This window comes from Mastigoproctus giganteus, chromosome 13, assembly GCF_048544385.1.
Source record: "Mastigoproctus giganteus isolate SK-2022 chromosome 13, ASM4854438v1, whole genome shotgun sequence".
NCBI classification, from domain to species: domain Eukaryota; kingdom Metazoa; phylum Arthropoda; class Arachnida; order Uropygi; family Thelyphonidae; genus Mastigoproctus; species Mastigoproctus giganteus.
Window position 1 is genome coordinate 69,457,009 of NC_143587.1, and position 16,796 is coordinate 69,473,804.

The 16,796-nt window shown below is 35.2% G+C and overlaps 1 protein-coding gene across 1 annotated transcript in view; it reads left to right on the plus strand.

Annotated features, from left to right (window-relative positions):
* The window catches only part of LOC150076146 (calmegin-like), a 308,067-nt gene that overhangs the window by 68,214 nt on the left and 223,057 nt on the right, over window positions 1-16,796 (plus strand). Inside the window, exon 5 of the mRNA XM_090387267.1 lies at window positions 9,386-9,444. Coding sequence (XP_090243393.1) covers window positions 9,386-9,444 — 59 coding nt within the window. The remainder of the gene's footprint in view (window positions 1-9,385; window positions 9,445-16,796) is intronic.

A 16,796-nucleotide genomic window follows, 5' to 3' on the forward strand; every position in this document is an offset into this window, starting at 1 on the left:
ACAGAAAGGATAGGAAGGGAGGAGGGGGTTATGTTGTTAGTTAAGAAACACAAAATCTAAGGAAGTGCATCCAGTTGACATGGGTGGACAGTGCAATGTTGAGTCAGTTTGGTGTGACATAAGTACTGGGAAAGCAAAAATTAGGGTAGGAGTTTGTTTTAGGCCTAATGACTTGGATGAGTACAATGAACAATTATACAGAGAAATAGTGGGCCAGTAAATCAGTGTCTTATAATGGGGTATTTTAACTTCCTAGATATTGACTGGAACTTGTAGTTGGTCACTTGCACACTAGCAAGGCTTTTGTGAATTTATTGGATGGTTGTTTTCTACAGCAGCATATTAGAGAGGCAACCAAGAGGGAGTAACACTCTTGATCTTATTATCAGCAGTGATCATTCATGCATTAAGAATTTACAAATAAAGGAACCACTAGATGGCAGTGATCACAGTGTACTGATGTGGGATTTTCTTAAAGATGTAACTACCATCAGGGGTAAAGGGAAGGGTTTTTGCTTTTGTAAAGATGACTACAGTGGTCTCAGATTTTTTTTAAAATTCCATTGTGGGACCAACTGATGATTTTAACAACAGTAAATTCTAAATGGGAAGCATTCAAGGAAGTAATCTTGGAAGCTACTAGGCTTTTTGTTCCAGCTAAAAAATACTGTTCTAGGTTTAGGCCCAAATGGATGTCAGATGAACTAATGAAACTTGTGGCAGAGAATAAAAATGCATGGGATGCATATAAATTATCAGGTGACAAAGAAGGCCATGGTATATATAAGCTGATCTGTAATCAAGTCACGAAGGAAGTTAGGCAAAAGATGCAGAGGGAAAACAGCAAAGATTTCTTTACTTATATAAACTATAAAAGAAAGGAGATGAATCAGATTGGTCCACTTTATATCAGTGGTTTGACTGTAGAGGATAATTTTCAGATAGCTGCCAAACTAAATGAATATATTGCATCTATATTTATACATGAGTTATTCAAGGAGGAAAAGGCCAGATGTTTATCAAACTATAACAGGGAGTTAAATGATTTTGTAATAATTGGGTGCAAAGTGGAGGAGAAATTGTTAAAGTTAAACATAAGAAATGCACCTGAGGTGGATGGGATCCATCCAGTTTTGTTAAATGTGGCAAAGGAAGTAAGCAAATCCTTAGCCATAATTATGAGAGCATCCTTGACCTCAGGGGAAGTCACCATGGACTTCCCCTGATCAACATTTTAAAAAATGATCAAGTATATTGCTTGTAATATTTGCATTATATGCATTTATCTGAAGTCTAGTCATCACTCAGTGCAGTATTATAAATTGTTCGTAACAGACAGTTTACTTGAACATTGTATTGTAATTAATGCAACCAATGCAGTTACATTTTCAAAGTGTTAATAATGGCCAATAAGAATGAAAAAGCAACAAAGTCTGAATTTGAAAATTAAATTAGACGTTTTGAAGCAAATCGATTCTGGTCAACGACAAGCGGATGTGTGCCATAATTTAGGACTTGCAAGTTTAACTGTAAGAACAATTATAAAAAAAAAATAAAGAATTAATTTTAGCAGCGGGAAAGATTGCTGTTTGCCCTACTTGCTTGCCCTACTTGCCCTAGCCCTACTTGCTTGCTGTTCCACTGCAAGCAAGTAGGGCTAGGCCGACTATTAGGATTGAAATGGAAAGACTAACTAATTTTATTGCAGATAATATCCAATGCAGAATTCAGTTAAGTTAAATACAGTCCATTCCGGTTATTTGGGACACATCGGGACTAGTGCATTTTGTCCCGATTAAGCGGCTGCCCCAATTATCCGAAGTTTCACTTAAATAGTTAAAAAATACAATGTACCCCCTTTACAATTGGTTCACCCTACAATCAAATCACGTTACGACGAACTCAGCATCATAGTAAAGTACCATTCACTATACGATGTGCAGTAATCGCCGGTCATTGTGATCACGTTTGTGAATTGAATTTTAATTCTATTAAACAGCGATTCTAATTAGCAAAAATAGGAGGAATATTATCCACAGGCTATAAAAGCAAAGATATATTAAGCACAAATTTATCCTTTATTATCTTTTTAAATGATACGTGAAAATTGTAAGAATATACGTGATAATCGGAATAATTAATATGTACTGTAATTTGTACATACTAACTAGTTGACATTTCTGTTCACTGACATTTGTACATGGGGGTTACAATTTAAAACAGTAAAAAGATAAGCAATCAATAACAAAGAACACAGCACACAAATTGCAAGTAACACAATACGTGCAAGTGAGAACGGAGTAACGAGTTACAAAGCTTTAAAAATAGGAATGAAGAGAAGATCTGAAAATTTATTTTTTTATATGGTTGAAGATTTCATGGAAGTGTAAACACATTTCACCATAATAACCCACGGAATTCCAGCTGTCGGTATTATTGCAAATTCAGTAAGATCGAGTTTACTGTCTGTTTATGATAGATTTCACTAACAGAAAAGCCCAGTAAACAGGTGACTGCCAATTGTTTTATGGTTGTGACATCCAGAATTTCGACTAAACCATGTGGTACCGTTGGAGACAATCGTAGGGTAATCTCCAGTGCTGCGGTCTCCTGCCCCGATTAAACGGTATACTGTCCCAATTAAGCGAAGTAAACCCTGGCTATTTTCTCGATTGGTTTCTGTTTTTTAAAATTAACCCCAAATTAAACGGCTGCCCCGATTAATTGGTGACCCAAATAACTGAAATCCACTGTATTATAAAAGAGAGAGAGATTAGCCAATATGATGATCTGAAAAAAACTCGCCTAAAAAAAAAAAATGTGAAACCATTTAAAACTGGTAAGGGCTGGTTTTGAATAGATTTAAAATCCAGGGAGAAGCCGCAAGTGCAGATGAAGGAGCCGAAACTTTCAAAAAAGAACTTCTTAAAATTATTGAAGAGAGGTATTATTATTATGTATTAAAAACTTCTCAAGTTTTTAACGTAGACGAAGCAGGACTTTTGTGGAAACGAATGCCTAAAGGAAGTTTCATATTGAAAGAAAAAAAAAAAACATGCCAGGTTTCAAAGTGGGGAAGGATCGGTTGACTTTATCATTGGGTGGTAACGCTGCGGGGGATTTAAAATTAATACCCCTTTTAGTTTATTTGGAAGAGGGCCAAAGTTCAACCCAAAATCGACACATTTTTCATGATTAACTTCATCAATTAAATTAAATCAAATCAATTTAGATAAATTAAATTCATGATTTTAATTGGAATTTTAAGTTTAATTTTAATACATAAGTAGTTACCACATAATTATATACGTATGTAATGCAGAATATTTTATATGTACAAATATTTTGGCCAACATTTGTGCATCTTTTCACTACCGTTTATTATCGATTAGGAAATATCCTATGGCACCGACCGCAACTTACAAATGTTACCTTATGGGAATGCGGCACTCGGTTAGCGCTCTGTTTTTCCGGAACGAATTATCAGCGTTAAGCGGGGGTTACCTGTATATGTTTTAAAGGTAGCAGTAGAGTTTAAGATATTAATAATAGAAATAAAAATAATGATGATGGATTATGGACCTGGGACACTGCTGTATGCAGAAAGTACCCAACGACCATAATTTCTACATAAGTTAGTAGTCGTGAAAGGCAATGTGCTAACGTTACTTGATGGTAACACTAGTTATGGAGAACAAAGGGCGAACGGAACTGTGATCGCAATCATGGTGAACAAAGCAGGGAGCTAAGATAAAGAATAAGAAATAATAAGAATAACTTAGTGCTGTTCGTCCTGTGATTTTAGCGCCTTTATCTAGGGTCAGCAGCCGAAATCAAAGGAGGAAATGGCAATAAGTGGGTATCGCCTCATGTTTCTAACATGAAATACAGCCCCACGTGGTATACTAGGAAGTAGGTAAGGTTTAAATTCAGTTAAAATAATGTGTTTAAATAAATAGTTTAGGTCGGTAAAAATAACTTGTTTAAATTTAATATTGATAATGCAGCGTGTATTTCATGGCTGACCCGACAGAGGCTGGAAGTAAAGAATAAAAAGCAAGAAAGGGATAACTTACACGCAATAAAAGAATAACAAGATTAAAAAGCAAGAAAGGGATAACTTACATGCAATAAAAGAATAACAAGATTAAAAAGCAAAAAGGGATAACTTACATGTGGTCGTAGCGATCTGTACTGTTGTGGAGAAATAAAATGACTGAATGTGGGCTCTGGTATGTCGTATAGGTTAGCGACCCCTGGTGTAAGGAATTGGGAAGTTTTAAATAAAATAAATTAATTATGTTGGGCTAGTTACCCCATGTGTTACAGGTTGGAGATGTATTCAAATGATTTAAATAAATAAATAAAATAAGTTTAGTTAAATTGGCAAAATATTAAAATTAATATAACCACATTTTGTTATGAAATTTAAAGGGGGTTAGTTGTAGGGTTAAAAGTTTGAAGGAATACATCCCAGGATAGAAAGGAATAAATGGCTATCAAAGTAGTGGTATATAGTTGCTGAACTTTGTATAGGCGAGGAAAGTGTTTTAAAGCAGAAAAGGAGCATCTCGGGTATTGTGTTTATTTTTATAGAGATGCTCCTTTTCTGCTTTAAAACACTTTCCTCGCCTATACAAAGTTCAGCAACTATATACCACTACTTTGATAGCCATTTATTCCTTTCTATCCTGGGATGCATTCCTTCAAACTTTTAACCCTACCACTACCCCCCTTTAAATTTCATAACAAAATTTGGTTATATTATTTTACTATACAAAGTTCAGCAACTATATACCACTACTTTGATAGCCATTTATTCCTTTCTATCCTGGGATGCATTCCTTCAAACTTTTAACCCTACCACTACCCCCCTTTAAATTTCATAATAAAATTTGGTTATATTATTTTACTATTTCGCCAATTTAACTTAATCTATTTTATTTATTTAAATCATTTGAATACGTCTTCAACCTGTAACACATGGGGTAACCAGCCCAACATAATTAATTAATTTATTTTATTTAAAACTTTCCCGATTCCTTATACCAGGGGTTGCTAGCCTATACTACATACTGGAGCCCACATTCAGTCTAAACATTTTATTTCTCCACAACAGTACAGATCACTACGATCCCATGTAAGTTATCCCTTTCTTGCTTTTTATTCTTTACTTCCAGCCTCTGTCGGGTCAGCCATGAAATACAATGCTTCATTATTAATATTAAATTTAAACAAATTATTTTGACTGACCTAAACTATTTATTTAAACAAATTATTTTAACTGACTTAAACAAACCTTACCTACTTCCTAGTGTACCACGTGGGGCTGTATTTCATGTCAGAAACAGAGGCGATACCCACTTATTGCTGTTTCCTCTTTTGATTTCGGTGGCTGGTCCTAGATAAAGGCGCCGAAATCACAGGACGAACAGCACTAAGTTATTCTTATTATTCATTATTACTTCTCCTTTATCTTAGCTCCCTGCTTTGTTCACCATGATTGTGATCACAGTTCCATTCGCCCTTTGTTCTCCATAACTAGTGTTACCAGTCAAGTAACATTAGCACATTGCCTTTCACGACTACTAACTTATATATATATATATATATATATATATATATATAAGTTATGTAAAAATTAAAACTGATGAATATATGGTATACACTGGAAGCGATATATGTTGTGAAATAAAGGGGGGTGAAATGAACAGGAAAATAAAACGATAAGATTTGCACCGATTGAAACAATACCAAATAAATTTTGAAAAACTTGAAAGATTTTGAACGAACGATCAAGGTGGAAATAACATTGCAGTGGCTTTCATAATTTTTGTGTCATCATCAGAGGTCATCCACCAAAATAATGAAAAAGACAGCAATGTTCTTACTTCTGTTTCCAACATGCTCTGTATGCATAGGTACACGTGCGAAAAGACACTTGGTAATTTACAAAGTTAATAATAAATTTTAAAATTTTGAATATAATTATACTAAATTTGATTTAACGTTAGCGTGCTAATAGTGTGTTGCATACAGATCATGGATGACCTTACAGAAGTAAGTGAAGCACTAAGACAATGAAAAAAGGTAAATACTGTAAGACAAGGACTTACCATTACTAGCCAGACTGAACAAAAGACTGATTTCGCAGGTTACCCGTATATTTATGTGTGGGTACACTAGTGGCTCCTGGCGTTAAAAAAAAAAAAAAAAAAAAAAAGTGCATGTTTTTGATTTAAATGTGCAGTGATGCGCTAGGTTAAATGCATGATGTCCAAACTGCCCAGGATAGTTAAGAAATATAATAGCTGACAAAGTAGCAGTAGAAGGCAGCTAAACTTTGTTAAGGCGAAAAATAGATTGGGTAAAGTTAAAAAAATAGTCCTGCTGTTGCATTCAGTAAACTAATGGCTCACAGAACATATGAAGTAGAGTCTAGTAAAGTAGAAAGATGGTTATGGTAGAGATAAGTAGTAGGGCTTGGGTGGTTCGGGGTTGCAAACCCGTTCCTATAGTAGGACCCTGAACGAATTTCTGGGAGTGAGTGCATCATGTATTTAAGGTCAGTTATGTAAAATGAAATAAAGTTAAGCTTGAATATATATAAGCTTGAATATATTTAAATAAAGTTAAGCTATATTTAAATAATTACAAGATTAATACACTGTGATAGGCCAATTGGTGGGTACGAGTTTTCCAGACTGTGACACCACAGAGGTCTAGTGTATTGTATTTACACTATATACATACTTGATGCGTACGGGAATAATTATTTGCCAATAATGCTATTTATATTAATCGTGTGTGTGTGTGTGTGTGTGAAAAATTGTGTGTATATAATGCGAATATCCTAATCACAGAAGGAATCGATTACTGATATGGGTAAAAAAAAATTGTAGTGCATATTCAGGAGCATTGTATATGCAGGATATTATTTTTTCAAAACAAAAAAAAACTTAAATGATAACCCAACCTTTTGGACTCGTAAACTTAAGTGTCATTTTTTAATAGAAAAATAACTTCAATCTTAGCAACTGGTTTGATCCCTTGCCATTCTTAACTAATTCATAATTTTTTCTTTAGTTTCTCTTTAAGACATAATATAACTGCAAGCCAAAATATATAACTGAGCTGACTCGTAGGATGTTGCTACTTATTACCATTATCTAATATTAATAATAAAGTCGTGATGACAGATGGACTAAGAAAATAACAGAATGGTACCCAAGAGGAGCTAGAAGAAAACGTGGAAGACAACAATGGAAATGGACAGATGAAATTCATGAGTTCGTGGGTAGTAAATGGATATCCATTGCACAAAAGAGAAAAAAACTTGTTGCTGGAGAGGCCTTCATCCTGCAGTGGATTGAAAATGGCTGATGATGATAATGAGGCAAGAGTTTTGGTAGGATGGGAGATTGGCAATGCCCTGGGAATGAAGTGGAAGATTTAAAGTCATAGTGCCAGGGGTCACCCTATATAGGTTCCTGGTCACTATCCTGGCTAGTTGGGTGAGATAAGTGACAATCTCACACTGGGCAGACAAGTTGAAACCTGTTTCAGCATCCCATGCCATGCTGCTCAAGAAGAGGAATCAGCATGGGCAGTGTGGAGGCTTCCAGAATTGGTTGCCCCCAACTGCAGTCATGATTATACATGCACTGTAATCAGTCATACAATCATACTTATATGCATACAAGACGTTTTAGAATTTTTCCCCCATAATATATCAGGATGCACATATAATTGATATGACTGTTGACAATACTTAGTATTCACCCTCGATTGCCCTCTTTCACTCATTTTTGCACACTGAGTACATCATAGCACCCTAAATACAAATGCCAGACAACTTAATTTTTGTTTTTTGTTTTGTAATGAGTCACAAAGCACTCACTTGGTCATCACACATGTTTACATACATGACAAATCATTCATACTACATATACACATCTTAGCCTGTGGTGGGACTATTATATAAATATATATTCGTTTAATTGTAGATTGTTACCGATTATTGGTGTTTTTCATATAAGTATTAGTGTTCATACAAATTTGTAATCAAGTTAACCTAGTTGGGTTATCTTCATTCCATATGGCCTATACATTTGAGTTAACTCAAAATGAGTTTTGAGTTAACCCAAAATGAGTTAACTCAAAATGTATGCAACTTCCAGTTCTATAGGAACTGGAAGTTGCATACCAGAAGTAGGGGAGAGGGCGGTTGGATGTTAATTTTGAATGTAGTCTTAAATGGAAGTAAGAATTTTCATTGTCATATAAACTGTCACCCTGTTCTCAGGTTCTTATCCTAAACCAAGCAAGGGCATCCTTCTGGTATAACCATAGGCTAGTATGGAACCAGAAGTAGCCTCTGGAAGTTGAAGAGAGGAAGGTGAGATGTTAAGTTGGAGCATGTCATCTTAATCTGTGGCCTGATTTACCTCTCTCCTGAAATTTTTTGCACTGTTCCAATGTTCATTTCTTAACAAACTTGGCCAGTGGCAATTCTACCAAGTTATCATGAATTAATGTGGAACTGGAAGTAGCTACCAGAAGTAGAAGTGAGGAAGGCTTGACATTAATGTGGATAGATCTGTTGTAATCAGGAGGTAAAATTACCCCTCTGGAGAAATTTTTGACCAGCTATGGCTCTCATTGCATTTTGGTTGACTCAGTGTCACATAACAAGTGAGTTTTTTCTAGCAAAAATGTGCAGTTCGGTGGTGGAAAAAAAAAATTGTTGCTGCATTTAGTTGTTAAAGCATTTTTACTTGCAGTATAAAATTGGGCACAAACACTACACAAAAATGTTAAACATTTACATGGCATTCAGACAAGGATAGTGAATAAACACAGTCCAAAATGGTTAAAAACTTCAATTAAACGATGACTTGCAATGCACCCTTTTGAGGGATGACTGACTGCCATTGATGCTGAAGGGCTGCCATGAAACAAATTTAGGCCAGACATGCCAGGTGCTTGGAGAAAGATTCAGTGTGAGTGATGAAGCCATTCATTTGAATTTATATTGACTGAGAATGGTGTACAAACTGTGAAAATGGTTCTATATGAACTCATCTAAACTCAAAATTCTATCAGTTTGCTTGCTTTCACACTGCTTTAACAAGCCATTTTTAGAGGGGTTGTTGACTTTCAGTGAAAAATGGCTTATGACAGCAACACATTGGCTCTTTGGCTATCATACTCGTGCATGTACGCACATGCACACAAAGAGAGGAGGGGAGGGAGAATGAGTGTTTTTGTTAATTTTTTTTAATGTATCCTAAAATTCACACCAACTTTTTTGGTCACCTAAAGCATAAATTTTGTTAAATTTATTTAATTTACTTTATTTTATTTTATTTTTTTGTCCTTCCAGGTGGATTTTATCTGAAGCAAAGAAAGATGGAGAAGATGATTCTATTTCTAAATATAATGGTAAGAATTATGTACTTATCAGTTTGTGTATGTGTGTGTGTGTACACACACACACACACACACACACACAGTATATCCTCCTTGATTTATTATCAGATTATTTGAAATGCAATGAATTTAGAGTTCTGTTTAACACTCCTTGCCTTGACTAATGAAATTGGTTTTATGTCTTTTAGTATAGATAATTTGAATTGTATGCAATGAAATTCAGTTTGAATTGGCCCATTGACTTAGAAAAGACTGCCAAAACAAACTGCAGAATAAACATTGTTATAATGAAATTGAAGGGACTGTAATGAAAATTTGTCACTGCAATATGTAGGATCATTATATACAGTGCATGCTATCTTTAAATATTACAATTTTATTCCCTTTCTCAAGAATTGCATTCGGTGTAGTGACAGAATCACAGAGAACTATCAGTTTTTGATTGTCTGTGACCTTAATCAGGCTCCTTAAAGGGCACCTGATTGTGGTCTCTAAGGCTCTGAGAGGAGATAGTAAAATGAATGAAGACAAAACTTTCACTGTTCTAAAGGATTTTAGAACTAGTGCCATAAATTCAAATTAAAGGGGAAGAAATTTAGATTGGATTGCAGCAAGTATTACTTTGCCAGTGAGTTATTGATTACTAGAATGAGTTAACTCTGGTTAGTTGAGGCTGACAGTTTGGAGAAATTCAAAGGCCAACTGGATAATTACCTGTGTGAGGAGGGAAGCACATAGTCTGTTTTCTTTTATTTCTTATTTTTTAAAATTTTTATTATTATTTCCATTCATTTGTTATTACAGTCTATTCCGGTTATTTGGGACACATCGGGACTAGTGCATTTTGCCCCGATTAAGCAGCTGCCCCAATTATCCGAAGTTTCACGTAAATAGTTAAAAATGCAATGTAACCCCCCCCCCCTTTACAATTAGTTCACTGTACAATCAAATCACGTTATGACGAACTCAACATAGTAAAGTACCGTTCACTACACGATCTACAGTAAGCGCCGATCATTGTGATCATGTTTGTGAATTGAATTTTAATTCTATTAAACAGAGATTCTAATTAGTGAAAATAGGAGGAATATTATCCACATGCTATAAAAGCAAAGATATATTAAGCACAAATTTACCATTTATTACCTTACCAATTAAAAAAAATTAAATGATACGTGAAAATTGGAAGAATATAAGTCATAATCGGAATAATTAATACGTACTGTAATATGTACATACGAACTAGTTGACATTTCTGTTCACTGACATTTGTGGGCGGGGGGGGGGGGAGGTGTTAAAATTTAAAACAGTAAAAAGTAAGCAATCAATAACAAAAAAACATGGCACACGCAAATTGCAATTAACACGATACGCGCAAGTGAGAACTGAGTAGCGAGTTACAAAGCTTTAAAAATAGGAATGAAGAGATCTGAAAATTTATTTTTTTATATAATTGAAGATTTCATGGACGTGTAAACACATTTCACCATAATAACCCACAGAATTCCAGCTGTCGGTATTATCACAAATTCAGTAAGATAGAGTTTACTGTCCATTTATGATAGATTTCAATTACAGAAAAGCCCAGGGGAGGTGTTAAAATTTAAAACAGTAAAAAGTAAGCAATCAATAACAAAAAAACATGGCACACACAAATTGCAATTAACACGATACGCGCAAGTGAGAACTGAGTAGCGAGTTACAAAGCTTTAAAAATAGGAATGAAGAGATCTGAAAATTTATTTTTTATATAATTGAAGATTTCATGGACGTGTAAACACATTTCACCATAATAACCCACAGAATTCCAGCTGTCGGTATTATCGCAAATTCAGTAAGATAGAGTTTACTGTCCGTTTATGATAGATTTTAATTACAGAAAAGCCCAATAAACAGGTGACTGCTAATTGTTTTATGGTTGTGACCTCCAGAATTTTGACCGAACCATGTGATACCGTCGGAGACAATCGTAGGGTAATCTCCAGTGCTGCGGTCTCCTGCCCTGATTAAACGGTATGCTGTCCCAATTAAGCAAAGTAAACCCTGGCTATTTTCTCGATTGGTTTCTGTTTTTTAAGATTTGCCCCAAATAAACGGCTGCCCCGATTAACCGGTGGCCCAAATAACCGGAATCCACTGTATTTGTTTATATATTATTATTATTTTGGCTGGTATAGCAATATCCTATACTAACTCGTGTACCTCTAACCCCTACTGTGAGTGTGTTAGTTCTGAGTGAATTTAAAAACACCATAACCATTTTGTTCCTACAACTAAATACAAAATAATAATGATATACAATATAAAACATGTTATTTTCCAGTGTAGAGGTTTTTTGTGACGACATATAATGCACTTAATATATATATTGATCCTTCGATTGACTCGCCTTTGCGGCGATTTGTTTAGCGATCGAAATTCAGCGATTCCCTGACCATTATTGGCCTTGTGATCCTCTGTTGAGATGAGGTGTAATGGTCAGTCTATTTTTGGTCTATTTTTGTTTTATTTTATTGTAGTTGGTTTACTTCTCTGCTGGTGATATTTCACATAAATTTGGACTTGGTGCCTGTCAGAGGGGATGCCGTTAAATTTCTATTTAATTGGCTTTCAAAATTTAATTGATTATTATCTTTGTATTTAGAATTTCTAAATTATCTTGGAGAGTTTCTGCTGCAGTATTTTTACTCTTGTTACCCTTCTCTTCCCTCCACGTTGGTTTGATCTTTATGTTTAATTTTGATTATTTTTGCTCTTCTGTCTTGCCATGCTACTGGCATTATTTTTTAAATTATCATTCTAATTTACTTTACTTTTATATTTCAAGCATCATGTACAGGAATGTGCTTTTTGCTGCCTCTGATGTTTGCTTTACCTTTTTAATTTTATTATGAAAGATTCAGTTTTTCAATTATTTCAAACATTATTCAGATATAGGTATAAAAGTGTGTGTGTGTGTGTGTGTGTGTGTGTGTGTGTGTGTGTGTGTGTGTGTGTGTGTGTGTGTGTGTGTTATAACATTCATTGTTATACTCTCTATCTATATAGAGAGAGAGTGTATAACAATGAATGTGCTGCAAAAAAAAAATACTTTTGGATTGTGAGGGTGAAAAAATTGAACTATTCAACATTACATAAATTCGACAGTTGACACCCTGATTGTTTTACAGTTTTAAGTGGTATCCTTATTTGAGATATCATTATAGTTTAATAGTTTGTAATTCATAGTAGATAACAGTAGAGGAGAAAAAGCAGTATGTACTGGAACTTAACAACAAGTTTGAGCTTCTGCAGATGGCTCAGGACCAAGATATTGATGAGGAATATTACAACTTTCTGAAAGTGATAAAGCCCAAGAAACCTGTAGGTAAAAAGAAATCCAAAGAAAAAAAAAATTAGTCAAGAAACACTTGTCATGATGAACTGAAGACAACAAATGAAGAGCAAGAAAAACACTGACAGGGAGAAAATTGAGTATACTGAGTTATGCAAAGCCATTGAGGGCACCTCCGTAGCCAGGTGGGAAGAGGCAGCAGTGCGTAGCACACGCTTCTTGATTAGACCGGGGTTCGAGCCCGTCACCACCAAATACGGAGGATGCGGAAAGGTCAGGGAATGACCACCGCATATTCCCGGAGCAATATGGCCTTAGTTGCTAATGCTCCTAAAAACCAAATAACAAACAACAAGCAAAGCCATTAGAAAGAGACTCAGAGAGGACATAAGAAGAAGTAACACAAGAAAAGTAGAACAAGCATTAAGGGACTTAAATCGAGACAAAGGACTTAAATCAGTGGCCATGAGCTGTAATACAGAAAGACAAATGATACTGAAACTGAAGAATAGCGATGGTATAGTTATAAATAGCAGAGAAGGCATAATTCAAATAACAGAAGACTACTATAAAGAATTATACAAGGAGCGAGGGAATGATGCCAGCAGTGGGGAAGATGGATTGTAAATTAGTAACACATACGACATACCCGATATCCTTCTTGATGAGGTAGAACATGCGTTGAAGAATCAGAAAGCCCCGGGGGAAGAAGTTACTGTAGATTTGTTAAAATTGGGAGGAAGAGACATGGTACAAAAACTGGCAAAACTCTTCACAAAATGCATTAGAAAAGGTGTGATGCCTAAGGTGTGGAATAATGCATTCATAGTTTTGCTGCATAAGAAAGGAGATAAATTGGAAATTATAGACCAATTAGCTTGTTATCTCACATCTACAAGTTGTTCACAAGGGTCATTACTAACAGATTAGAAAGAATACTTGATGAAAATCAACAAAATGAGCAAGCTAGCTTTAGGACATGATTCTCAAGTATGGACCACCTTCATGTAATATCACAGCTAATGGAGAAAGCAAATGAATATAAAACACCATTATGCCTGGCATTTATGGATCATGAAAAGGCATTTGACTCCATACAGCATAAGGCAATGTTTCAGGCACTGGAAAGAAGAGGCATAGATACCCCATATATTATGATTTTGAATAAAATATATGAGAACGCTACCTCCTTTATTAGACTAGACAAAGACAGTAGCAAATTTAAAATTGAGAAAGGAATTCGACAAGGAGACATCTCCGAAGTTGTATACTGCTGTCCTTGAGGAAGCTTTCAGAAGAGTAGACTGGTCGCAGAAAGGAGTCAATGTGAATGGAGAGTAGCTAAACCATTTACAATTTTCAGATGACGTGGTCATAAGCCATGATCCCAAAGAATTAGAGGAAAATTTTAATCAGTTATGCAGAGTTAGTAAGGATTTTGGACTAAAGATGAATATGACTAAAACAAAAGTAATGATGAACAAGTATGCCATAGAAAGGGATATAATGATTGAAGGAGCAGTAATTGAAAAGTTGGAGTCATATACTTATCTGGGACAAGTCATCAGCTGTAATAATGATAAATGGCTGGAAGTCAAGAGAAGAATAAATTTTGGATGGATAGCATTCAAGAAATAGCCACATACTGAGGAGTAATATCCCAATTTGTCTGAAATGTAAAATAATGAAGGAAGAATAGAATTTATCAGGCCAAGTTTCACTTCCATGACTTATGGAAGTGAAACTTGGGCACTCACCAAAAGAATGGAAGAGAAGCTGAGAACGACAGTGAAAAATGGAACAAATTATATTGGGAATTAGACTGTTAGATAAGAAGAGAAACACATGGATTAGGCAGCAAACTCAAGTAAAGGATATTCTTATCAGAACTAAAGAACTAAAATGGTCTTGGGCAGGACATATAGCTTGAAGACATGATGACAGATTATTACTATTATTATTAGCCATATGGTGCAAGAAAGCCTGAGGCTTATGCTGTACCTGCCAAAAAAAAAAAAATAATTCCCTATTACCCTGAGAGAGAGAGGGAGGGAGAGAGGAGAGAGAGAGAGAGAGAGAGAGAGAGAGAGAGAGAGAGGAATCACCAAGAAAAGGAAGAATGATGATATCCAGTTCAGGACCCTGGGTGTGCCTAGCCCATACTCACCAGACGTGAGCCCATGGGGGTTGAACTAAGAGAATAACAGAATGGTACCCAAGAGGAGCTAGAAGAAAACCTGAAGACAATGATGGAGATGTACAGATGAAATTCATGTTTGTGGGTAGTAAATAGATGGCCATTGCACAAAACAGAAGTAACTGGAAAGTTGCTGGAGATGTCTTCATCCTGTAGTGGATTGATAATGGCTGATGATGGTGATGATGAATTCATGCTAAAAGAGAGATCACTGTTTTTTCGTTTTTATTCAGTAAACTTAGCACAGATTGCTCTTACAAATTTATAGCTTGCATGAATTGATTTGTTTGAGATCACTAGAACATTTGAGAGGGAAGAGGGAGAAAAGTACAATATGTGTACAACTGGAAAAATGTTTGATTACAGTTGCAAAAAGTTTATCTTGACTGTTTAGAATCTGTTTTTTTGTGTGTAAATAAGTTTCTATATTGCATTATGGACCTGGATAGTTCAGTATTAGTTAAACGTGTGGATACGTGACTTTTTCAGCTTGTGAATACAAAAGAATTGTTGCAAATATGGACTGTAATCTAGTACTAAAAACCTTTTCTGAAGTTGTCAGTTTCTTATAATGAATGCATACTTTCAAATGAGAATTGTTTACGGAGAAACCAATTTACAGAAGAGTACTATAAATAGTTAGCAAGGATGTAATTTCAGTAAGAGAAATATCATGTCTCTCTCTTTTGTAGGCCCTGATTTTCACGAACAATAAAAAGATTATTTTTCTTACTGTGTACTATTGTTAAAATGTCACAATGTAAATTTAACTTTAGAAGAAGGGGTTGAAGTAAATGTATATTAAAAGAATTAACCATTCTTGAAGATTATGGCAAAATATTTGTTAGCTGATATAAGAACTAAAATATGAAATTTCTTCATATAAAGAATTTAATATTTTATATAATTTTTATACTAATAGTTTTTAATTTTTTAATAATAAAATATCAGAGTTCAGTTATTAATGTCCATGTACCATTAAGTTCAAAGCGGGGAGGTTGGAGAATGCAATTAAAGAGATGCATAGGCTTAACCTTAAAATTTTAGGCCTAAGTGAGGTGGAAGGGAAACGGAATATGCGACACTTATAATGAAGACAGATTATACTATTCAGGAAAGTCCAGTGGGGTAAATGGTGTTGGGATCCTTGTAGCAAAGGACATGATAAAATATGTTAACAACTTCATTCCAAAATCTGATAGAGTAATGCTACTCCAACTGAGGGGCAATCCAATAAATATTAACCTGAATTAAGTTTATGCCCCTACAGCTGATAGGACAGATGAAGAAGTGAACAAATCCAGAGTTTGATGAAGCTGACTAAGAAACAAGAAATAAATATAGTCATGGGTGATTTTAATGCAGAGGTAAGACAGAGAGGCAGTAATGGGCATAGTGGCTCTTGACATCTCAAAGGCTTTTGATCGTGTTTGGCATAAAGGTCTTCTAAACAAGCTTCTGTCTTATGGTTTGCCAACTGTTTTTAGTAATTGGTTATCCAGTTTTCTCTCTGATCGTTCACTGAGGGTGATGGTAGATGGCTCTGTCTTCTAACTTCTCCACTAATGCCGGTGTCCCCCAAGGTTCAGTTCTTTCCCCCACTCTTTTCCCCTTGTATATTAATGACCTTCTTCCATTGACTGGAAATCCTATCCGTAGTTTTGCCGATGATAGCACATTGCATTCCACTTTCCATTTTGAGAAACCTTGTCCTTCACAATCAGCTTCAACTTCTCGAAAATCTGCTACCAATTCCTTAAATGCTGATCTTCAGGTAATTCTCCAGTGGGGCAAAGACAACTTAGTTGATTTCAACCCTTCTAAAACTCAGAC